Source organism: Podarcis pityusensis (assembly GCF_964106645.2).
Source record: "Podarcis pityusensis genome assembly, chromosome: 13".
Taxonomy (NCBI): Eukaryota; Metazoa; Chordata; class Lepidosauria; order Squamata; family Lacertidae; genus Podarcis; species Podarcis pityusensis.
The window spans coordinates 14,015,299-14,039,204 of record NC_138038.1 but is presented as its reverse complement, the minus strand read 5'-3'; the positions used below and the strand labels follow the sequence as shown (position 1 = coordinate 14,039,204).

General features: G+C 47.4%; 1 protein-coding gene and 1 long non-coding RNA gene across 3 annotated transcripts in view; both read left to right on the top strand.

The window, feature by feature from the left end:
• The window catches only part of LOC308460612, a 427,618-nt gene that overhangs the window by 308,998 nt on the left and 94,714 nt on the right, over positions 1-23,906 (top strand). The window lies entirely within an intron of this gene.
• PLCD3 (phospholipase C delta 3) overlaps positions 1-23,906 on the top strand; it is a 91,874-nt gene that overhangs the window by 54,915 nt on the left and 13,053 nt on the right. Inside the window, exons 6-12 of the mRNA XM_080976667.1 lie at positions 5,114-5,315; positions 7,107-7,251; positions 10,882-11,034; positions 12,904-13,023; positions 15,822-15,857; positions 18,809-18,968; positions 21,748-21,864. Of these exons, the coding sequence (XP_080832793.1) occupies positions 5,114-5,315; positions 7,107-7,251; positions 10,882-11,034; positions 12,904-13,023; positions 15,822-15,857; positions 18,809-18,968; positions 21,748-21,864 (933 nt within the window). The remainder of the gene's footprint in view (positions 1-5,113; positions 5,316-7,106; positions 7,252-10,881; positions 11,035-12,903; positions 13,024-15,821; positions 15,858-18,808; positions 18,969-21,747; positions 21,865-23,906) is intronic.

The following is a 23,906-nucleotide window of genomic DNA, read 5'->3' as shown; positions in this document are numbered from 1 at the left end:
GTATTTCTTATCAGTGAGAAATTTGGTGTGGTGCAAGCAAATTCTTATTCTGAAAGTGTGGCCCAGAGAAAAAAGTTTGAGAAGCACTGCCCTAGGTCAGCTCTCACCTTGACTACTGCAGTCTTCTTCTTGTCTTCTGCTCTCAGTTTGCCTCTTTCACATCTGCTTAGCATTCTGCTGCTGCCATAATTATTCACTTTCATTGTTTTGATCATGTGATGCCTCTCCTTAAATCCTGCCTCTGCCTTCCTGTCTGCTCCCAGATCCTGCACAAGCTTCTCACCTTCACCTTTAACCCTCTATGGTAGGGGTCATCAGACGTTTTCAGCAGGGGGCCGGTCCACTGTCCCACAGACCTTGTGGGGGGCCGGACTATATTTTAGAAAAAAAATAATGAACGAATTCCTGTGCCCCACAAATAACATAGAGATGCATTTTAAATAAAAGCACACATTCTACTCATGTAAAAACACCAGGCAGGCCCCACAAATAACCCAGAGGTGCATTTTAAATAAAATGACACATTCTACTCATGTAAAAACACACTGATTCCTGGACCGTCCACGGGTCGGATTTAGATGGCGATTGGGCCGGATCTGGTTCCCAGGCCTTGGTTTGCCTACCTATGCTCTATGGCCTTGTCCTCTCCTTATTTCTCATTTCCCTACCTGGGGCCTTCGCTTCATAGAATTGTTGAGTTGGAAGGGACCCTGTGGGTCATCTAGTCCAACCCCTTACAGCAGGAATCATTTTGCCCAATGTGGGGCTTGAACCCACGAGCCCGAGATTAAGAGTCTCGTACTTAACAACTGAGCTATCCTAGCTTGTCCAGCTTCATCTGCTATAGCTGTCTCAAGGACTCCTGCTTCCTTAAACAATGGTAATCTTTCCTTGATCGGGAACGCGGGTGGCACTGTGGTCTAAACCACTGAACCTCTTGGGCTTGCCGATCAGAAGCTTGGCAGTTCGAATCCCCATGACAGGGTGAATCCTATTGCTCTGTCCCAGCTCCTGCCAACCTAGCAGTTCGAAAGCACACCAGTGCAAGTAGATAAATAGGTACCATTTCGGCGGGAGGTAAACTGTGTTTCCATGCGCTCTGGTTTCCGTCATGGTGTCCCGTTGCACCAGAAGCGGTTTAGTCGTGCTGGCCACATAACCCGGAAAGCTGTCTGTGGACAAACACCGGCTCCCTCGGCCTGAAAGCGAAATGAGCGCCAGAACTCCATAGTCGCCTTAACCATCCAACCTTTTTTTCTTTTACCTTTCCTTGATCACCCTTTTGCCAGGAGCTGCCTCCCAGGACACCTCTGTGATATTGCCTCTCTTCTTTAAAATCCTCCTCAAAACCCACATTTTCCCTAAAGCCTTGGTTGGAGCGGGGAATACCTAGTCCCAACTGTCTATTATAATGGCATGTGTGTTTGTGTTTTTACTCAAAAAGTGTGGTCCCTGGGAGACCAGGGTTCAAATTCCTGCTCAACCATGTGGTTTGCTGGGTGACCTTGGGCCACTCACAGACTCTCAGCCTAACCTTCGGCACAGATTGGTTTTGGGGATTAAAAGAGTTGGGGAGAGACCCTTGGCTGCCACCTTGAGCTCCTGGGGCGGGGGGAAATCTGGGATAAAAATGCAACGACTAAATGAATAAATACGACCAAGCCTAAGTACACGTAACTGTAATGACGGCACGTTCTTTCTCTGCTTTCGCCAGCTTTCATCTCTCCCCTGTTACTATTTTCAGATTGCAAGCCCTTTCGGATAAGGAGTGTGTCACGCCTGTCCTTTGCAAAGCACCATGTCTAGATGGCATTATATAAATAATGACACCACACTGCCCCTGAGTCTTTGGAAAGCTATAATCTGCGTGCCGACCCATAAAATTGAAGTCCACGGCTCAAAACTAGACATTATGGAGAGTATACATGCTGGTCTGTGAAAGCAGCAGCGTCTCCTTCATCCTCTCTTCCACACACACACACACACAAAAGACACAATTTCATCATGCTTTTTTAAAAAAACAAAACGACAGCAACAAACACTTCATTGATTTTTCCATATTATAATTACAGCATAATACCTTGCAACGAAAACAGCCGGCACAGCAATAACATCAGTCGAAAGAAACATAACAAGGCAGAGGAATGTAAAGGAGAGGGAGGGACAGAAATTGTGATTATACATAACAGATCACGATGCTTTTGTTTCTCTGCTGTCCTTTCCCCCCACAAAAAGCAGACTGCAAAGTCGAGTGGGGTGGTGGAAAAGAAAGTACAATAGCATCCCATGGTCTGTTTTGTTTCATTGCACATTGGTTTGTACGATCATTCTAGACTTGAACCATGGTTTGTACGATCATTCTAGATTTGAACCATGGTTTGTATTATCATTCTAGACTTGAACCATGGTTTGTACGATCATTCTAGACTTAAACCATGGTTTGTATGGTCATTCTAGACTTGAACCATGGTTTGTATTATCATTCTAGACTTTGAACCATGGTTTGTATTATCATTCTAGACTTGAACCATGGTTTGTACTATCATTCTAGACTTAAACCATGGTTTGTATGGTCATTCTAGACTTGAACCATGGTTTGTATTATTATTCTAGACTTAAACCATGGATTGTACAATCATTCTAGGTCACCAACTGTCAGGGAACTGCCATCGGAGCTAGAGGCGGAGGGAAGGCTCCAGAGGGATGCCGGAGAGGGTCCCAGTAGGGAGAGAGGCAGCCCATCTGCTGGGGAAGGAAATCAGCATAACACCAGTAGAGAAGGGGGGCAGATGGGGGAATTGGAGAGGAGGCTCCAAGACTCTTCGCCGGAGACCAGCGGAGAGAGTACGGGTACTTCGCTGCCCACACCCTCCCTGCACAGAAGACTTCCGCGCAGGGAGACTAGGAGGAGACTTGGCGTCAAAGAACTTCTTTGCTGGAAGAAGTTCAAGAAACGCCCACTGACGGATTCTGCCAGCGACTGAGACAGCCACGAAGCTAGAGGCTGTCCAGTCAGAAAGGGTTCAACCAGGTAACCTAGCCAGGAGTGGCAGCAACTTACGCACGAGCAACCCCTAAACCCATTACACCAACCATTGTTTGTGAATCATAGTTTTCTTAAGCCAAGAACAAGTGATGGGAATGAGTCCTCCTCTCTTGCCTCTTCCTTTTTCTTGCCACCAGTTGCAGAGTGTGGCATACGATGCTGTGCTGCCCACCTGGCTGCAGGTGTCAAGGGCAGAAGAAACCCCGGGTTGGCAGCAGTGGCAAGCATCTATGTGCCCACGCTTGTGCCCACTGCTACAGCCAACCTGGTGCTTCCTGTGCCCTACCTAGTCCTGGCAAGCAGCAGGACGGCTGCAGCTGGGAGGGGTAGCGTAGGGGCAGCATCTAGCCTCATGCTCCACAACTGCCCGTTGCACATCAGCTTCCAGCATGGAGATCGCGACTGGTAAAAAGCCAGAGTTCCCTGCTGTGTCCAAACGGCAAATCTGGCTTGATGTTGATCAACTAGCCAGAAAAATAAACCAGAGCCCAACAGAGGGACGAACCGGGAAAATAAGCCAGAGACCAACAGAAAGCTAGCGTTTCCCGCTTTGCACATAGCAGGGGGCTCTGGATCAGTGCAAGTCAGGATTTTTGCTTGACACTCAACAACAGGAGGAGAGGAGCATCCCTGCTTTATAAAACAAGGAATCATATTGCAACCTTGCCTTGTGGAAGAATGAGATCCGGGGCATCTGCTTTCGATAGCTGTCGCACAACCTCCGTATTGTGTATTTTTGGCCTACTTTTACAATGTTTGGAGGCACTGTGTATGGGCAACCTTTTCTGGAAGATACTTGTAATTTTGAGGAGTTTTGTGATCTGACATGGTCATCTTTTCCTGCCTCTGTTTACTTCCCCTCTCTGTCTCTTGTTCTGCTCTTGGATGGCTGAGAGCAGCCTTTAATGTATAATCTGGTGGAAGGAAGAAGTGATAATGCAGGGCACCTTCTGACCTTCTTTGATGTTAGACATTGTTTGGAGGAATGTGCAGTATTGGAAGAGGGGGCTAGCCAATTAATAATCTGCACTGGCTTGCCGGGCAAGGCACGTAGGCTAACAGGTCAGCTATCTATAAATCGGATGGTTTTGGGGCATAGTTCTGTGAAGCTCGTGCACAGACTATAGGCCGTGGGGCTGTGCCAACGAAGGCTGCCTGGGCATAGCTGTCAACTTTTCCCCTTTCTTGTGAGGAATCCTATTCGGAAGAAGGAAATTTCCCTTAAAAAAAGGGAAACCTTGATAGCTATGCACCTGGGGGATAGCCTCACCACTTCTTGAGGGCTTCCCAGTGGCAGAACGAAGCGTTTGCTTGGTAATGTATATAATAGGATACGATACAATAATCTTTATTGTCATTGTCCCATACAGAACAACAAAATTGAAAAATCTACGCAAGACATTCAAAAACCAACAAGCCCACTATCCCAGCTATCCCAGCCTGGTTAGCCCCCTAAAAACTCTGATACTCCATTTTTAAATACAATATACAGTGGTACCTTGGGTTAAGTACTTAATTCGTTCCGGAGGTCCGTACTTAACCTGAAACTGTTCTTAACCTGAAGCATCACTTTAGCTAATGGGGCCTCCCGCTGCCGCTGCGCCGCCAGAGCACAATTTCTGTTCTCATCCTGAAGCAAAGTTCTTAACCTGAAGCACTATTTCTGGGTTAGCGGAGTCTGTAACCTGAAGCGTATATAACCTGAAGCGTATGTAACCCGAGATACCACTGTACTCTCATAGAGACTCCTTATACTGCGTTTAAAACCAAAATCACATTGGGGTAGAAACTGTTTCCCAGGTGGCTAGTCCTAGTCTTTATAACCCTGTACTTTCTTCCAGAAGGCTGAATCTGAAAGAGATCATTTCCAGGGTGTGCACTAACGCTTGCTGTTTAGAATAAAACCTTTAATCTTCTCGCTTGTGTTCTGTCTTGCTTCTGAATCTCACTAACATGAACCACCTTGCATTTGGCAAGACGCGCCGTTCTTAGGAAACGAGTACGCTAAAATACGCCGGATGGGTAGAGTCTGAAACTCTCTCCGCTAACCACATCTTTGCCCCACAGCCAGGCAGCACAATCTCATGATGATGGATGGCTTCATGATGTACCTGCTGTCCTCTGCCGGAGACATCCTCAACCAGGGCCACGCAAAGATATACCAGGACATGACACAGCCCCTGTGCCATTACTTCATCTCTTCCTCCCATAACACCTACCTGACGCAGAACCAGATTGGAGGCGCCAGTAGCACTGAGGCCTACATACGGTAAGCAGCTTTTGTGGCCGAAGCAACAGAACGGCTGTAGCCAGAGTGGGTCCCAGTAACTGCTTTCAGATGGCAAGGAGTGCTGGTAGCGGGGATAGGTAAAGGATTCCAGCAAATAATGGTGGGTGCATGGCCATTGGCTGCAATATTTTGGCCAGGGCATGCAGAGAAGCATGGGAGGCAGTGGGTGAGCTGGAGCGGAGAGAGGAATCTACCGTATTTTTCGCCCTATAGGGCGCACCGGCCCATAGGGCGCACCTAGTTGGGGGGGGGGAATAAAGAAAAAAAAATTATTTGCCCCCCGGGCGTGGGGCTGGGGAGGGGGAAGCCCGAGCTTCCCCCGACCCCAGCCCTCAGAACAGGCTGCTATCCGCAAGCCTTGGGAGCCTGGCGGGAACTCCTGCCAGGCTCTCCAGGCTTGCGGATATCTGTCCGAAGCCTGGGGCGCGCTCCGCTGCGCTCCCCTGGTTTCGGGCTGCAGGCTGCTATCCGCAAGCCTAGGGAGCCCAGCAGGAACTCCCGCGGGTTCCCAAGGCTTGCGGCTAGCTTCCTGAAGCCTGGAGAGTGAGAGGGGTCGGTGCGCACTGATCCCTCTCGCTCTCCAGGCTTCAGCAAAAGGCTGCATTCGCCCCATAGGACGCACACACATTTCCCCTTCATTTTTGGAGGGGAAAAAGTGCGTCCTATAGGGTGAAAGATACGGTAATTGGTTGGTTGGTGGGGCTGCTTTGAACAGGCAAGGGGGGGGGGAGGAGGCCACATGCCAAGACAGGATTACTGAAGGACAACCAGGTACCTGGAAAGAGAACGACGCATTTTGCTTTCCTCGGCTCAGGTGATTCCATTAATTATGTGGCTCATAATCCCCAAAGGAGCCCTGCGGAACAATGTGTGGGAAATTGAGCCGTCCCTTGGGTGGGAAGGCACAAGCTGTTTATACCTTGAAGTTAGTGGATCATACTGCGTAAAGTTTGTTGGAAGAGTGCCGGCTAGCACAACACTTGCCTGGCTCCCTATGAGGGGCCGGAGGACTTGAACTCGGCCCTCAGGCAGCCAGGACCCGGGCTGCTGTACACCCTGCAGAACTGAGCAACGTCTTGTGCTAAATAGTAACACAGACTCTTCCTTTCTCTCCTTGCGCTTCCTGATGTGCGATTGCATCTCCTACCTGTAAAACAACAACAACAACAACAACAACAACAACAACAATAATAATAATAATAATAATAATAATAATTTATTATTTATACCCAGCCCATCTGGCTGAGTTTCCCCCGCCACTCTGGGCGGCTCCCAATCAAGTGTTAAAAACAGTACAGCATTAAATATTAAAAACTCCCTGAACAGGGCTGCCTTCAGATGTCTTTTCAAGATAGGATAGCTGCTTATTTCCTTCACATCTGAAGGGAGGGCGTTCCACAGGGTGGGTGCCACTACCGAGAAGGCCCTCTGTCTGGTTCCCTGTAACCTCACTTCTCGCAATGAGGGAACCGCCAGAAGGCCCTCGGTGCTGGACCTCAGTGTCCGGGCTGAACGACCCTTGGCCCTTGTTGGCCTGAACCGGAACTTGACCCCTTGGCCTATATTGGTCCACGGTCCATCTCTGAGGTTGGGCAAGGCTTCACAATCCTCCCTGCCTCTCTAAGACTCATAAAATCTTAGATGCTAATTGCATCTCATGCCTCATGTTCTTTCCTGCCCTGTGGATGACCTGTGCTTGCCTGACAGCTCCTTGACAGGCAGAGGGCTGAAGAGTCCATCATCACCTCACCCCATTTCTGTCTTCGGCAGGGCTTTGATGAAGGGGTGTCGCTGTGTGGAGCTTGACTGCTGGGAGGGCTCCAACGGGGAGCCCATCATCTACCACGGCCACACTCTGACCTCCAAGATCCTCTTCCGGGATGTGATTGAAAGCATCCGGGACCATGCATTCAAGGTAGACTAAACCACAGTTTTCAGAAATGCAGGTAGCAAGAAGATTGATCGATTGATTTCAGTTCTTAAGAATCCTTGGAAGGGAGAAGGAGCTGCATTTGATGTTCTGAGGCCCAAACATTTCTCTCTGAAGCTTTCTTCGCTGCCCAACCACTTAGTCACTTAGCTGCATCATGATTCATGAGCAAATTTAATTGCTGGAAACGATTGTGCAAGCTTCCTTTTTCAAAGGCGGAGCATGCAAAGGTTGCAGCGGGTACAGTTCTAGACAATTCCAGATGATGGTGTCTGGCTTGCAATTTTTTAAAAAAAGTTTTTGTACTCAAAGTAGTTAAGCCTTTTTTAAAAACCCCATTGGATTAAGCATTAAAAAAGCAAACAAAAAACTGTTGCTTGTTTAGGTGGGGGTACCTTCTGTTGCATGTGTGCAAATATTGATAAGGCATTTTAATGCCACAATGGGGTCGCCAACAAGGCGCTGTTCAGATATGCTGTTAGATTGCAGCTCGCATCATCTCTCACCGTTGGCCATAACTGGCTGGGGCTGGTGGGAATTCGGAGTTCCATTAACATGCAGAAGCCACTAGGTGACTACCTCTTATCCAGGCAATGTGGCCTTCACCTTCACAATACGTGAAACACAAAGACTGATTTAAGAGGGACGTGGGTGGCGCTGTGGATTAAACCACAGAGCCTAGGACTTGCCAATCAGAAGGTTGGCGGTTCAAATCCCCGTGACGGGGCGAGCTCCCATTGCTCGGTCCCTGCTCCTGCCAACCTAGCAGTTCGAAAGCACGTCAAAGTGCAAGTACAGTGGTACCTCGGGTTACGCTTCAGGTTACATACGCTTCAGGTTACAGACGCTGCTAACCCAGAAATAGTGCTTCAGCTTAAGAACTTTGCTTCAGGATAAGAACAGAAATCGTACTCTGGCGGCGCGGCGGCAGCAGGAGGCCCCATTGGCTAAAGTGGTGCTTCAGGTTAAGAACAGTTTCAGGTTAAGAACAGACCTCCGGAACGAATTAAGCACTTAACCCGAGGTAACACTGTAGATAAATAGGTACCGCTGCAGCGGGAAGATAAATGGCATTTCCATGCGCTGCTCTGGTTCGCCAGAAGCGGCTTAGTCATGCTGGCCACATGACCTGGAAGCTGTATGCCGGCTCCCTCGGCCAATAAAGCAAGATGAGCGCTGCAACCCCAGAGTCGGCCACGACTGGACCCAATGGTCAGGGGTCCCTTTACCTTACACGGAACACTAGTTTGCCTGTAATGCCAAGCCAAACCATGGTTTAGTGTGATTGAGCAAATGCGTGGGCTCCTAGAGATAATAGCTCATATGGAATGGGAATGCGTTTATGGATGTAAGGCTGAGGCTATCAAACACAATTTGTTGACCTGCCCTTTATATATGGTGCACAGAGAATTTTTTTTCATCCCCTTTTTTTCCATTGGATCTCAGATCAATCCCCTCCCCCCCCCCCCCCGGCCAGGAAGTGATAATAGAACACTAAGCTGCTAAATATCTACAAATTACAATTCTGGTAGACAAATTTGCTCTGGAAGCTAAGAAGCTTCGCTCCAGTTATGTCAACGCATTGTAACTTTAAAATTTTGTGCTGCAAATTTTAACGCTGTAGACGTGTGCAGACTTACGTTGTGCGATTTTAGGGGAATGCCTTGCTTTTTGCCCTCTGCTGTTCACTGTGAAGGCCTTTGGCTATATACAATAAACTGAATTGATTGATTGGAATGAAGATTGCCCCTGCTGGGCTTCTCATGTGGTCCTGCTGCACCTCCCAGCACTGACCCATCATTTGTTTTAGGATTACATCCAAACCCTGGCTTGTGGTTTGTCTCCCCCAACCAACCATGAGCAGCAAAACTGAGAGCAAACCTTGGTTACAGCTCAGTGTAATGGTAAACCAAACCATGGCCTAGCCCTGGGTATTATGGAGGAAGTAGATTTGGGAGAAGGATGTTGTCGCTGTGACCTTTGCTCTGGGAATACGCATATTTGCTTGTTTGCAATAAACCTTTAGTGTCATGTGCGAGCTGGGCTGATGTCGCAACTCACATTATGCATGCCAACGTGATATGAAAAGACTCTTTTCCATTATACAAAATGTTCTCCTGCTCCCTTAATAGTACATGAGGAAGACCAGATTAATGAAGGCTGATAGTTACTCCATGCTTTTGGAATCTGGGCCAAATACTACCTGGCTGGGTGGGGTTTTCTGAGGAACTGCTTTTGCAATCTTTAATTTGGCGAGAAAGAGACACGACAGGTTTGGGTTTGAGGCTGACTTGAAAACCTGGCTGGGAGAAGCCAGAAATTTACGTAGATTCTCGGAGCGCCAAACGGATGTTGTTTTGGGAGTAGCCCTGCCAGCTGCATTCTTGCTTTCCATCCAATTCAGCATAACCCTGAACATCTGCCTCTGGAACGTCCTGCTACTCCAGAAAAAGGTGTGAAGTAATATTGGCATCCTTTTGTGCTCTTCTCCCACTTATTGGTGGAGTTGCAAGAAACAGGAGAAGAACCCTTCCCTGTGCTGAAATATGGCGTTTGCAACTGATTGTGCCTATCTATTTACAGGAACCAGAAAGTATGTTCACCATATCATAAAAAAAAAAACCACCATCACATTTCTGTGAATTCTAAATTGGCACAGATGCTAGCCTGAATTCTGGTTGCTGGGGGATAATAGCCAGAGAGGGCTAATTGCCATTGCGTCCTGCTTGTGGCTTCTTCTTCTTCTTCTTCTTCTTCTTCTTCTTCTTCTTCTTCTCCTTCTCCTTCTCCTTCTCCTTCTCCTTCTCCTTCTCCTTCTTCTTCCTCTTTGCCTCCTCCGCCTCCTCTTATCATTTGTACCCCCCCCGCCCATCTGACTGGGTTGCCCCAGCCACTCTGGGCAGCTTCCAACATATATAAAAACATAATACAGTCGTACCTTGGTTCTCGAACGCCTTGGTACTTGTACGTTTTGGCTCCTGAACACCAAAAACTCGGACATGTTCCAGTTTTCGAACGTTTTTTGGAAGCTGAACGTTCAGCGCGACTTCTGCGGCTTCCAATTGGCTGCAGGAGCTAGCTGCAGCCAATCAGAAGCCATGCCTTGGTTTTTGAATGGTTCTGGGAGTCAAACGGACTCCCGGAACGGATTATGTTCGACAGCCAAGGTACTGCTGCAAAACTATACATATTAAAAGGCTTCCTTATACAAGGCTGCCTTCAGATGTCTCCTAAAAGTTATATAGTCACTCATCTCCGTGACATCTGATGGGAGGGCGTTCCACAGGGTGGGTGCCACTACCGAGAATTAAAGCTAACCATCTAATGCAATTAGGAAAGCATAACATGAGTAGAAAAAAAAAAGAAATTCATTCTAACCAGCGAATGATCAACACATGAAAAGCTAGGATGAAACAGTTCCTAAAATGTTTTGAGGTTGCAAATGGACACAAAATTTCATGCAAGCCAGAGTAAAATGCTTAGTGGTGTGTGTGTGTGTGTGTGTGTGTGTGTGTGTGTGTTTATTTAAAAAAGAAAAAAAAGTAATCATTTGAAGGGTTGGGGAAAGAATCTTGGAGGTGGCAGATGCCTTCTGACTCCATCTTGTCTCCTCAGCATTCTTCCTATCCTGTGATTCTCTCTCTGGAAAACCACTGTGGGCCGGAACAGCAGTCCAAGATGGCGCGCCACATGAAGGCTATTTTAGGGAACATGCTTGTGACCCAACCACTGGATGGAGACACGCCCAAACAGCTCCCATCACCAGAGGTAACACCATTTAGGGCAAGGGTGGGGAATCTTTGACCCTCCAGACTTGGTTGGACTACGACTCCCATCAGCCTCGGCCATTTGGCTATGCTTGACTGGGGCTGGTGGCAGTTGTAGTTCCAAAACATGTGGATGGCCAAAAGATCTTCCTTCTTGATTTACTTCTAGCGTCGTATTAGGTTATGTGCCTCATATCACCTGTGATACAGTCAGGCTGGGAATTTTGCTGAGGAGAAAACCAAAGTCAACGAGGAGGTTGACTTGACAAATAGATTACCTGTTCTAGCTTTAATAAACTATGCTTTCAACAACAACAAAAGCCAAGATGAATTTTGGTACCCAATACCAGATGTTTGCACTTGTGCAGTACTGGTATCCAAAAAGATTATGTGGAGGGAAATGGTAGCCTAATGGACTTTGGATAATGTAGTAGCTGAGTTATTGCAAGATTTCCTTCGTCTAGCTTCCTTCTTAGTCCTAGTGAGGTAATTAGTTCTTGTAAGGGATATAGGGTTTTAACGCCTAACAGGTGTGAACAAGACACTTTATGGCCAGGACTATCGGACGTCCGATTCACATTTGCACCCCACAAAAATCTTCATTGAATTTTGTAGGAGCAAAGTGAGAATGCTGGCACTGTTGGGCTGGCAAGCCTTTTTGATTCAGATTGCATTTAAAGGCCAAGCTACATAGTTTGCGCTTTGCAAAACAGCACATGAACTGAAACACAGCCATCCTTCAAAATCTACAGTTCTTTAGACATCACCCCAGAATTGGCCCTACTACACATCTTCCAAGACAACAATGCCCATTTACACCACAAAGAACTCATAACCCACCTACTTTCAGCAGCCAGAAACACCATAACCAGACACTGGAGAGACCTGTCAGGAGTAAGCATGGACCAATGGTACCAAATAGTATGGGAAACAGCCCTACTAGAAAAATTAACCAATAAACTGAAACTGACACGGGTTGGCTCCCAACAAGACAATGACAAGAATCCACCAACAGCATACAAATCAATATGGCTAACCTGATCCAAAACACCCATCCACCCCACTCACACACGAAAACAAAGATCACCACAGCCAATCACAAACAAACAACCACACCCTAGGCCAACCCCAACCTCTCTCACCACCAAAGGAACACAAGTGAACAGCACAAGCAACGCTGACACCAAACCCTACATACATTAAGCATAATAGAAACATCGCCACACGGCCCCACCCGCACCCATCTTCCCTCCCTCCACCCCCCTTTTTTTTTCTTTTCTTTTTTTTTCTTCTCCCCCTAATGTCTCAACAAATGAAATGGTTTTGTAAAAATGTTACATGGAAAAAATATGAGGCATTACACTTACTTCTGTAAAACAAGAAAATCTTTAATAAAAATTGAAAATTAAAAAACCAAAAAAATCTACAGTTCTTCAAATTCTGCAATAGTGCATTTTCCAGCCAAGTAAGGTGTACAAAAATGCATATAATGGAGCAAAGTGTGCATTAAAATGCATATAATGGAGGAAATTGCATACAAAAATTAATTATGTTAGGGGAAATGATTCTGAAAAAAATATATGTATTAGGGAAAATTCAACACCAACTTGCTGAATACCAATTGGGAGAGACGCTCGCTGATGAATTTTCATTAGCATTGTTTTTTTAAACATACAAACGAATGTAGAGAACTAAATTTAAAAATGGAAAAATGAGAGAAACCCAAACCAAAAGATTCGCCCAATTCTGTTCGGGCCCTGGGCAATTTCTGGAGCCCTGACGCCTCCGCTAATTCGGTTATTACAATTTCACATGGAAGGTTTCGTTAGAGATTTAAGCTGTTTAAACTCCACTCCTTCAAACCCCACAGCAGTTAAAGTGGAAGATATTGGTGAAGGCAAAGAAGTTGCCAGAGGACAAGGGTGATCCCGAAAAAATGAGCTACATCACAAATCCTGAGGAAGAAATGCAGGAGGAAGAGGAAGATAAGGTGAGGACACAGCAGAGATTAGACCCCTTCCCCTAAGAGAGAGAAAAATTACGTGGATAAGCTGTCTCATTAATAGCAAACTATTGGCTGAGTGCTGGCAGACATAGCCAAAGCTACTGAGAAGATAGATGGAGGGATCAGCAAGCTTGGGGGAGCCCTGAAAGTTTATACGTGCTCAAAAAGTGTTCAGGAAAAAACCCTAAAGGGGCAAACCTCCCTAAGCTGAATATGCTAACTGACCATGGAATATCAAGATGTGATGATGTCCACTAGCTTATATGGCTTTTAAAGAGGATTAGATTTTAAAGAGGATTAGTGTCAGGGACACGAGTGGCGCTGTGGGTTAAACCACAGAGCCTAGGGCTTGCCGATCGGAAGGTTGGCGGTTCGAATCCCCGTGATGGGGTGAGCTCCCGTTGCTCAGTCCCTGCTCCTGCCAACCTAGCAGTTTGAAAGCACGTCAAAGTGCAAGTAGATAAATAGGTACCGCTCCGGCGGGAAGGTAAACGGCGTTTCCGTGCGCTGCTCTGGTTCTCCAGAAGCCGCTTAGTCATGCTGGCCACATGACCCGGAAGCTGTACGCCGGCTCCCTTGGCCAATAAATCGAGATGATCGCCGCAACCCCAGAGCCGTCTGCGACTGGACCTAACAGTCGGGGTCCCTTTACCTTTACCTAGTGTCAGGGACCGTGCTGAGTATGTAAGTAAAATTTTATTTATACCCCACCCCACCCGGCCAAGACCGGGCTCAGGGCGGCTAACATCACCTATCAAATACATTAAAACACAATCAAACAATTAATTAAAATACAGCTTAAAAATTAGAATTTCCCACGAATCATTTAATTTAATCCCTACAACTATAGGGATTGGGAACCTCATGTATTCTTCAAGGCCAGCTGTACACGTTGGTCCCACATGAGCTGATAAAAGTGTCAAAGAGGTAACTTACAGGGTCCCATAGAGTGGGGACAAACTGGGCTCGGACCAAAGGCCAGGTGTAACAACTCCGTCTTGCTGGTCCTGCGGAAGGATGTCAAGTCCCGCAGGGCCCTAGTCTTCTGCGGCAGAGTGTTCCACCAGGCTGGGGCCAAAGCTGAAAAGGCCTTGGCCCTGGTTGAGGCCAGTTTAACCTCCTTGAGGCCCGGGACATCCAATATATTATTTGTGGACCGTAAGGTCCTCCGCAGGGCATACCAGGAGAGGTGGTCCTGTAGGTACGAGGGTCCTAGGCCGCATAGCGCTTTAAAGGTTAAAACCAGCTGCTTAAAGCCGACCTGTACTCCACCGGGAGCCAGTGCATCTGAGGAGCGCTGCACTCAGGAAGAATGGTGGGAGCCACCCCCAGCCCCGATCCTGACCCTGAATCTTCCCAGGTGCAGGAGGACAGCATAGATTTGGAAGAGTGGTTTGCAGAGGGGCATACTTCAGAAAGCAGAAGCTGGGAAATACTGGATGGGGAATAGCTAGGAGAAGAAACACTGGAAGAGAGAGAGGGTTAAGAGATTCATAGTCTCTGGACAGCATTCACACCCCTTCTCCAAAGTCACAGAGAGCCCAGAAGGTGTCAGAATAGAAAGTCCAGGGGGTACAAGCTCAGATCACAAGACGTAGGAGTGACGTAGATTAATAGGGACGAAGGGGAGAGTATCCCTTAATTGGGAGCACCACCATTTCTAGGAGATGTGTTCTTTGTTCTCTCATTGTGATTATTAAAGATTCTAACTGGTAAGGCGTTTCTTTATCTACTGCCACGGGGGGAGGAAACCAATTCCCCAAAGCCTGACAATTAGACAGGTTCACACAGGATGAATCTGTGAGTGGCCACCAGTAATGATCATGAATCACAGAACTGTTGAGTTGGAAGGGACCCCATGGGTCATCTAGTCCAACCCCCTGCAATGCAGGGATGTCAGCGAAATCACCCATGACGGATGGCCACCTGATCTCTGCTTAAAAACATCCAGGGAAGTTTCCCGAGGGAGACCGTTCCGCTGTCAAACAGCTCTTATTGTCAGAAAGTTCTTCCTGAAGTTTAGTTGGAATGTCATTTCTTGTCACTTGAAGCCGTTGGTTCGGGTCCTAGCCTCCGGAACAGGAGAAAACAAGCTAGCTCCATCTTCCATGTGACGGCCCCTGACATATTTGAATATAGTTGTCATATCTCCCCTCTCGGTCTCCTCTTTTCCAAGCTAAACATACCCAGCTCCTTCGACCGTTCTTCATAAGGTTTAGTTTCCTGACCCATGGTCATATGTGTCACCATTCTCTGCACACATGATGCTACATCTAGGATAAGAGACAGCTGGGAAACCAACTGTGAGAGAGGAATCTACCGTATTTTTTGCTCTATAAGACTCACTTTTTCTTTCCTAAAAAGTAAGGGGAAATGTGTGTGCGTCTTATGGAGCGAATGCAGGCTGCGAAGCTATCCCAGAAGCCAGAACAGCAAGAGGGATCGCTGCTTTCACTGCGTAGCGATCCCTCTTGCTGTTCTGTCTTCTGAGATTCAGAATATTTTTTTTCTTGTTTTCCTCCTCCAAAAACTAGGTGCGTCTTGTGGTCTGGTGCATCTTATAGAGTGAAAAATACAGTATTTATTGCCCTCAGTTCCTGCGGCTTGCGGGCTTCCCAGAGGCCCCTGATTGTCCACTGTGTGGGGAGAGATGCTAGACTAGAGGGACTTTTTAGTCTGACCCAGAATGGCCATTTGTTCTTAGATATGCCCCTTCGAAAATATCCATAGATGTATTTTGTTTCTCACAGGAGGGTCTCTCTCTCTTTCTTTCCCCCTTCTAGTCTACGCATTCTCTTCAAGGGATTAAACCGTTGCAGGTGAGTACGTCTTGATTCCTGGAAAGGGCTCTCAGGGAATGTCCAGCCTAATGGGCAAAGTTGTATCTCATCTGCCCCCAGTCACGTAAAACCAAATGCGTTGTGGTTTCTCTTTGCTTGGATAGGTGGTTGGTAGATCTGCAACTTAATGGAGGGAAAGCTTCCCATCACTTCTATTTCCTATCCAAAGATTCACTTATCTGACCACGAGGAATTCATACCCAAACCTCACTATACACACTGCAGCTTCAGCGACTGGAACAGAGGGCATTTTTTACTTCCTTGCTTGCCTTTTGCTGGTTGGCTGAAGCAGGGAGTGATTGGACAAATCAGAGAGCATTTTTTTCTAGGTTTTCCTGTTTGATATTTTTTGCTTTGGGGGGGGGGTCAAATTTAAGTGGCAGGGAATGCAGCAGCTAGACTGGTGACTGGGAGTGGCCACCAAGACCATATAACACTGGTCCTGAAAGACCTAGATTGGCTCCCAGTATGTTTCCAAGCACAATTCAAAGTGTTGGTGCTGAGCTTTAAAGCCCTAAACGGCCTCGGCCCAGTATACCTGAACGAGCGTCTCCACCCCCATCGTTTAGCCCGGACACTGAGGTCCAGCTCTGAGGGCCTTCTGGCAGTTCACTCATTGCGAGAAGTGAGGTTACAGGGAACCAGACAGAGGGCCTTCTCGGTAGTGGCGCCCGCCCTGTGGAACACCCTCCCTTCAGATGTGAAGGAAACAAGCAGCTATCCTATCTTTAAAAGACACCTGAAGGCAGCCCTGTTCAGGGAAGTTTTTAATGTTTGATGTTTTATCGTGTTTTTAATATTCTGTTGGGAGCTGCCCAAAGTGGCTGGGGAAACCCAGCCAGATGGGCGGGGTATAAATAATTGTTGTTACTATTATTATTATTAGAAATTTACTCATAGGAACCAATGGAAATAGCCAATTTGTTTTGCGAATGCAAGCCTAATGAATGATTTCAAGGGAGCACATTGTGTTCCGCAAGCAGGACCTGCACGTACATGGGAAATATCCAAAAAGGAGGTGCAGATTTTGACAGGGCACATACACCCCTGCCCCACGCAAGCCAGGAAAGTGCAGGGAAATCCATTCCTTGCACAGGTGGTTTTTCAGTCACAGGGTCCCCCCCCCCCCCAGTGAATGAAATTCTCTGTGATCCTCAGACCAGGGGAGTCTGAACCACTGGTTGCAGTAACAGGACCTAGGATCCTTATTCTTCTGTGCCACTCATGGCAGCATCCTGGACAAAAGGGTTGCCAACCTGAGCCTGAAATCCCACCACTGTAGACAGCCAGGTCTTGGAGATCAGAACAGCACACGATCCAGACCATCTTGAGCCTTGGAGGTTATCCATCGTTGGCCAGCTAGTAATGCAGCCTTTCCGAAAGCTAGTCCGAAAAAGCTATCTCACAAACATCTTTACACCAGCCCTGAAATCTGTCTCTCCACTTTGTGCCGGACCATAAAGAAGGCTGATCGTCGAAGAATTGATGCTTTTGAATTATGGTGCTGGAGGAGACTCTTGAGAGTCCCATGGACTGCAAGAAGATCAAACCTCTCCATTCTGAAGGAAATCAGTCCTGAGTGCTCACTGGAAGGACAGATCCTGAAGCTGAGGCTCCAATACTTTGCCCACCTCATGAGAAGAGAAGACTCCCTGGAAAAGACCCTGATGTTGGGAAAGATGGAGGGCACAAGGAGAAGGGGACGACAGAGGATGAGATGGTTGGACAGTGTTCTCGAAGCTACCAGCATGAGTTTGACCAAACTGCAGGAGGCAGTGGAAGACAGGAGTGCCTAGCGTGCTCTGGTCCATGGGGTCACGAAGAGTCGGACACGACTAAACGACAACAACATGTGCGTCATTCATTTGCGGCAGGGCTGAAAATAAGGAATCAGCTGGCCTCCAGTTTACAAAGGCCTTCCTGCCCGATTGCCAGGAAGCTATTGTTAGTCTCCATATAGCGGGGGCGGTGAACTTTCTCAGCAGGTGGGCCAGACCTTTTATGTCTCTGATCCTGCCAGGCCAGATTTGACAGGTGGGTGAGGCTGCTCTCCTGTGTCATCAGCACGAGGAGATAGAGATCTGTAGCACAAAGCACCACACAGGACTTGCAATCAGCTGTTTGTTTGTTTGTTTTTAAAGGGACATTTTTCTTTCATTCCAAAGAACAGGAGGCTTGGAGTTACCAGGTATCAGGCGATAGGTGTCCACAAGACACCTGCCTTTTGAAAAAGAAAAAAAAGGAGCTTGCAGAGCCTTTTGCATGGCATTTCCCTTGGGAAGTGCCGAACCCAGGGTTTGGAAATCATTTTGTGCAGCACTTCCAAAGTGCCTACCAGCTTAGGAAGTGCTACAAAGCCCCTTTTGGCTAGGCACTGTGGGTTAAACCACAGAGCCTAGGGCTTGCCGATCAGAAGGTCGGCGGTTCAAATCCCCGCGACGGGGTGAGCTCCCGTTGCTCGGTCCCTGCTCCTGCCCACCTAGCAGTTCGAAAGCACGTCAAAGTGCAAGTAGATAAATAGGTACTGCTCCGGCGGGAAGGTAAACGGCGTTTCCGTGCGCTGCTCTGGTTCGCCAGAAGCGGCTTAGTCATGCTGGCCACATGACCCGGAAGCTGTACGCCGGCTCCCTCGGCCAATAAAGCGAGATGAGTGCTGCAACCCCAGAGTCAGCCACGCCTGGACCTAATGGTCAGGGGTCCCTTTACCTTTACCTATGGGGCAAGTGGGCATGGCTTGCCCAAAATGGCCTTGTGGGTCAAATGGAGAAGATTGGCGGGCTGGATAAAGCCCATGGGCTGGTAGACCCTCACCTCTACTCTGTAGGCTACCAGGCCAGTAGCTATTTGCAAGCTTGGAGTAATTCAACTGCAAGACTGGGAGGGTCATCTTAATTGGAAATCATTTGCTCTTTGTACATCTTTCTCCCCAGGCAAAGGATGCTGGGCAGATTTCGCGGGAACTCTCTGATGTGGTTGTCTATTGCCGGTCCGTCCCGTTCCAAAGTCTGTCTCAAGCTCTGCGCCACCAGCAGCCTACGGAGATGTGCTCATTCAGCGAGCGGAAAGCCAGGAAGCTGATCAAAGAATCAGGTCAGGTTTGATTCAAATAATATTTATTATTTTCAGTAGATAAACATAGTAAAAAAAGAAAAGATTAACAATAATAAAAACAAACAAAAAATAGGAGAAAAAGAGAGAAAAGAAAAAAGATACATACAACATATTACCACTTAATTAATTAAAATTAAGTACCATCCATCTTCATAAACATAGTGTTTGACTTCCTCAAATCTCTTCCATCCGAATTTCTTAGTAATTATATGTAGCAGTTTCCAATATCAGAGTTTCAAAAGACCATATCACAGTTCTAATCATATTACATAGCTTTCCTTATCGTACATTTTCTTATTTATAAATTTAATTCCATTTTAATCCTAGGCCTAATTGTTTCTTTCAAGTGGTTACATATCTTTAATATTACAATACTTATTCAAATAGTCTTTAAATTTCTTCCAGTCTTCTTGGTGTTCCTCTTCTTTCTGGTCGCGGATTCTCCCGGTGAGGTCAGCCAGCCAGGAAGCTGACCTCACCAGGAATCAGGTCAGGTTTGGCTCTAATGTGAACAGGTGAATTCCCTGAACAGGAGGAAGTAAAAGCGACTCTTATGTCTGAAGGCAGGGCGTCAGAGAAAATTACAAGGAAGATGGAGAACGCAGCCAGTATTAGGGGTTAGAGAGCTTATAAGATCAGCCTGAACAAGGAAGAGCTCACCTCGAGGGTGATGCTTCCTTGCACTCTTTCTGTGTTCACTCATTCCTAAAAAAATCTGCCCAATGAGGAGAAATTGAGATGCAAAGGCAACAGGCCCTATTTCTGGATGGGAGGATGGAATTCTTGCCCTTGGCCAATAGGGCAGTACCCTACCCAGATGAAAGGGAAAACCTTGAAAGTACCTTGAAAGAGGAAGGGGAGCAAGTCAGCACTTGGAAGCAAGAGCCAGTCCAATCCTGAGCCATACGAGGATACAAAATAAACTTGCATACAGTGGTACCTCTGGTTACGAACTTAATTCGTTCCGGAGGTCCGTTCCTAACCTGAAACCGTTCTTAACCTGAGGTACTGCTTTAGCTAATGGGGCCTCCCACTGCTGCCGTGCCACGGGCATGCAATTTCTGTTCTCATCCTGAGGTAAAGTTCTTAACCTGAGGTACTACTTCCGGGTTAGCAGAGTATGTAACCAGAATTGTTTGTAACCCAAGGTACCACTGTATTAGCCAGATGGAGATTAACCTAATGAGAGGGAAATACAGTGTAGTTACTCTCAATTTATGCAGGAGTTACGTTTTGGAAATCAGACGTAAAAGCCAAAAGAGTGCTCAGTGTGTGAGTTTGGGATTGCCAAACTCATTTTTCCCGGAACTCTGGCCCTTAATTTTTTTTTGGGGGGGGGGGGCAAATGTGTAAAGCTGAATGTGCACAACTTAAACGCGTGTAAGTAGCGAGTTACCTGTAATGATTAGAAGTCTGATCACATGTTGTTGTCGTCCTTGGCATCTGTCTGTCTTGAGAGACAATGGAGTGCACCCTATGGGGGTGAAGTCAAACTGCTGGAGAATCACAGCGCCTGCTGTGGCAGCAGAGACCGGTAACTCATCACTGCTGCCTCCTGCGTTGTTTTTGCTGAGTCAGCAGCACTGAAGTGATCTCCCCTGGGTGCAAGCCTGGGCAGTGTGTCTGGAGGTCCTGGGTTGCCCAGATGACAAGACTCCCCCTCTCAGCCTCATTGATGCGGTCCAAAGGAAAGCAGAGCAATATATATTGGCACCAGCTTGGCTGCAGGAGTTGCCGGAAGGAAGCGTACAAGGAGCCATCCAACCGTCTTAGGGACTCTACTCTCGATGTGTGAGCCTCTTCGGCTTGCAAATCAGAAGGTCAACAGATCGCATCCCCGCGACAGGGTGAGCTCCCGTTGCTCTGTCCCACCTCCTGCCAACCTAGTAGTTTAAAAGCACACCAGTGCGAGTAGATAAATAGTTACCACTGCGGCGGGAAAGTAAACAGCGTTTCCGTGCGCTCTGGTTTCCGTCACGATGTTCCGTTGTGCCAGAAGCGGTTTAGTCATGACTCAGAAAGCTGTCTGTGGAGAAACACCAGCTCCCTCGACCTGAAAGTGAGATGAGCACTGCACCCCATAGTCGCCTTTGACTGGACTTAACCATTCAGGGGTCCTTTACCTTTTACCTTAGGGTTTATTCCTTAGCCTTTTCTTCCCCCCGGAGATGTTCCGCAAGGCAGCAGTTATAGATTTTCCCTCAGGGTTTTTATGCGTGTTTGATTAATACAGGCTGCAGGATTTTGGTTACCTCGTTGCCAAAAAGTGGAGCATAATGGCACTGGTCTGGGGGGAGACAGGGCCTGGGAAATGGGGCCTGGGCAAAGCTTGTAGATTCAGGAAGGAGCCTGCTGACTTTTGAGCGTGCCGGCTAGCCCAAGACATTTTGCCGCCCGAGGGGAAACAGCAAATGCCCTGCCCCCATGAAGTCGAGATGCATAACACCCAAAGCCAGTCAAGTTATTCGGACACCTGAGGCAGTAAACCTTACAGGCTCCACTTCCCCCCCATGACAGCAAAAGTACAACAATAATAAATAACAATTTGCTGCTCTTTCCTAATGGTAGGGCCGGCCCTGTATCAGACCCACCGCTGCTTAGCTGAACCTGGGCATCTTGGTCATGCCAGTGAAATATTGGCTTGTTCTCTGCATGGCCTTAAAGTGGAGATTGGTTAAGGGTATTGCGATTCGCAGCACCAGCAGCCCCCTTTCCTTGCTTTGAGCTCAGGGCTGCAACTCTCCCTTCTGCCTTGCAGGAATCCCTTTCGTCCGATACAACGCCCGGCACCTCAGCCGCATCTACCCGCTGGGTCTGAAGATGAACTCTGCCAACTACAACCCTCAGGAAATGTGGAATGTTGGCTGCCAACTTGGTAAGAGACCACCCAACCCTGGGACTCTTTCCCACCCCTGCCCCTCAGCCTCCCATAAGCATCATGGGTGAAAAATAGGTCTCGTGGACATACCGTATTTTTTTCTCTATAAGACGCACTTTTCCCCTCCTAAAAAGTAAGGGGAAATGTGTGTGCGTCTTATGGAGCGAATGCAGGCTGCGCAGCTATCCCAGAAGCCAGAACAGCAAGAGGGATCACTGTGCAGCGCTCCTTTCGCTCTTCTAGCATCTGGCTTAGCCGCGCACAGCCTCTTCGGGTATAGGGAGCCTTCATCCTGCTGCCCTGAAGAGGCTGCGCAGCTATCCCAGAAGCCAGAACAGCGAGCAGCGATCCCTCTCACTGTTCTGGCTTCTGGGATTCAGAATATTTTTTTTCTTGTTTTCCTCCTCCAAAAACTAGGTGCATCCTATGGTCTGGTGCATCTTATAGAGCAAAAAATACGGTAACTCATGAACCCCTGCCCACTGCTCCTTGGAAGCCTAGAAGCAGGGGACCCAGGTTCCTCCTTCCCACTGTGAAATGGTCAATCCTAGTCATCTCCTCGCCCGCCTCAATAGGCGATGGAAGATGGACAGTGGAAAAGAAGCTTAATCTGTGCCTGAGTGACGGTGTGCTGGCCCTGAGGAGTAGGGATGGGTGAATGTTTTCCTTTATTATTATTATTATTATTTATTTATTGAATTTATATACCTGGGGGGTCTCAGGGCGGTTCACAGAATAAAATCAAGATATAAAAGCACAAAAAAATAATAAAAACAAAAAAGCAACCCAATAGCACCCCCCAAAATAACATTTTAGGTTGTGTCAATTTTACCACACGACTGATAGAAAGTCTGTTCTGTTCCATTTTCGCCTCTGTGTGCAGCCATGGTTTTTCTTAAAATAAAATAAAAATCCCACACAGGATTCTAGATATCGGAGCAGCTAGAACAAACAGTCGCTGCTGTGCACCTAGAAAATGACCCTGAGGTTGGACGTGTGCCGCCCCTCCCAGGAAGATTGTACCGAAAAAAGATGGCTGCCCCCTGTCCAATTTCCTGGGCAGGGACAGCATATCAACATGTATAGTCACTCTCAGGAGCATTTTGGGATACATTTGCTATCACTCTGTGTGTTTGTGTGTGTGTGTGTGTGTGTGTGTGTGTGTGTGTGTACCCTCTCTCATGTTCTAGTGTATGTGGGCTATCTCTCAGAGTTTGGTCAGGCTGTGGATTCCAGACCACATACCAATCCACGCATTGATTTGGGAGTTGCGGTTCAGAAGAGTTCATTGCAGGAATGCAGGCTTCTCCCTGCCGCTCCCTCCAAACCAACCCAAAGTCCTCAAGCATCCTTACTGAGGAGCAGGCCAGAGCCAGCCAACTCTCAGCAACCCTCTTAATTCCCTGTGTTTCCCAATTTCCTGCTGAGCTGGTAGATGCAATACACACACCCCCGGCCACCTGCGGTGGTGACGCTGCAGTGCCACGGAGAACGGGCCAGCAACCGTGTCCTCTGCAATTGGTTGGAGGAGCACGGAGTGAGACAATTGGAATCCCTAGCGAGAGATCACTGGCGCCTTTACAGATCCTTTCCCGTAAGCACCCTTTGCCTTACACAGCCTACGCAGGCGTTTTTAATCCAATACAGTGGTACCTCGGGTTAAGAACTTAATTTGTTCTGGAGGTCCATTCTTAACCTGAAACTATTCTTAACCTGAGGTACCACTTTAGCTAATGGGGCCTCCCGCAGTCGCGGTGCAATTTCTGTTCTCATCCTGAAGCAAAGTTCTTAATCCGAGGTACTATTTCTGGGTTAGTGGAGTCTGTAACCTGAAGCGTCTGTAACCTGAAGCATCTGTAACCTGAGGTACCATTGTTGTAGCAGTAGTAGTAGTAATAATAATAATAATAATAATAATAATATAATACTATTATTATTAGTAGTAGTAGTAGTAGTACCCTGCTCATCTGGCTGGGTTTCCCCAGCCACTCTGGGTGGCTTCCAACAAAGATTAAAAATACATTAAAATGTCACACATT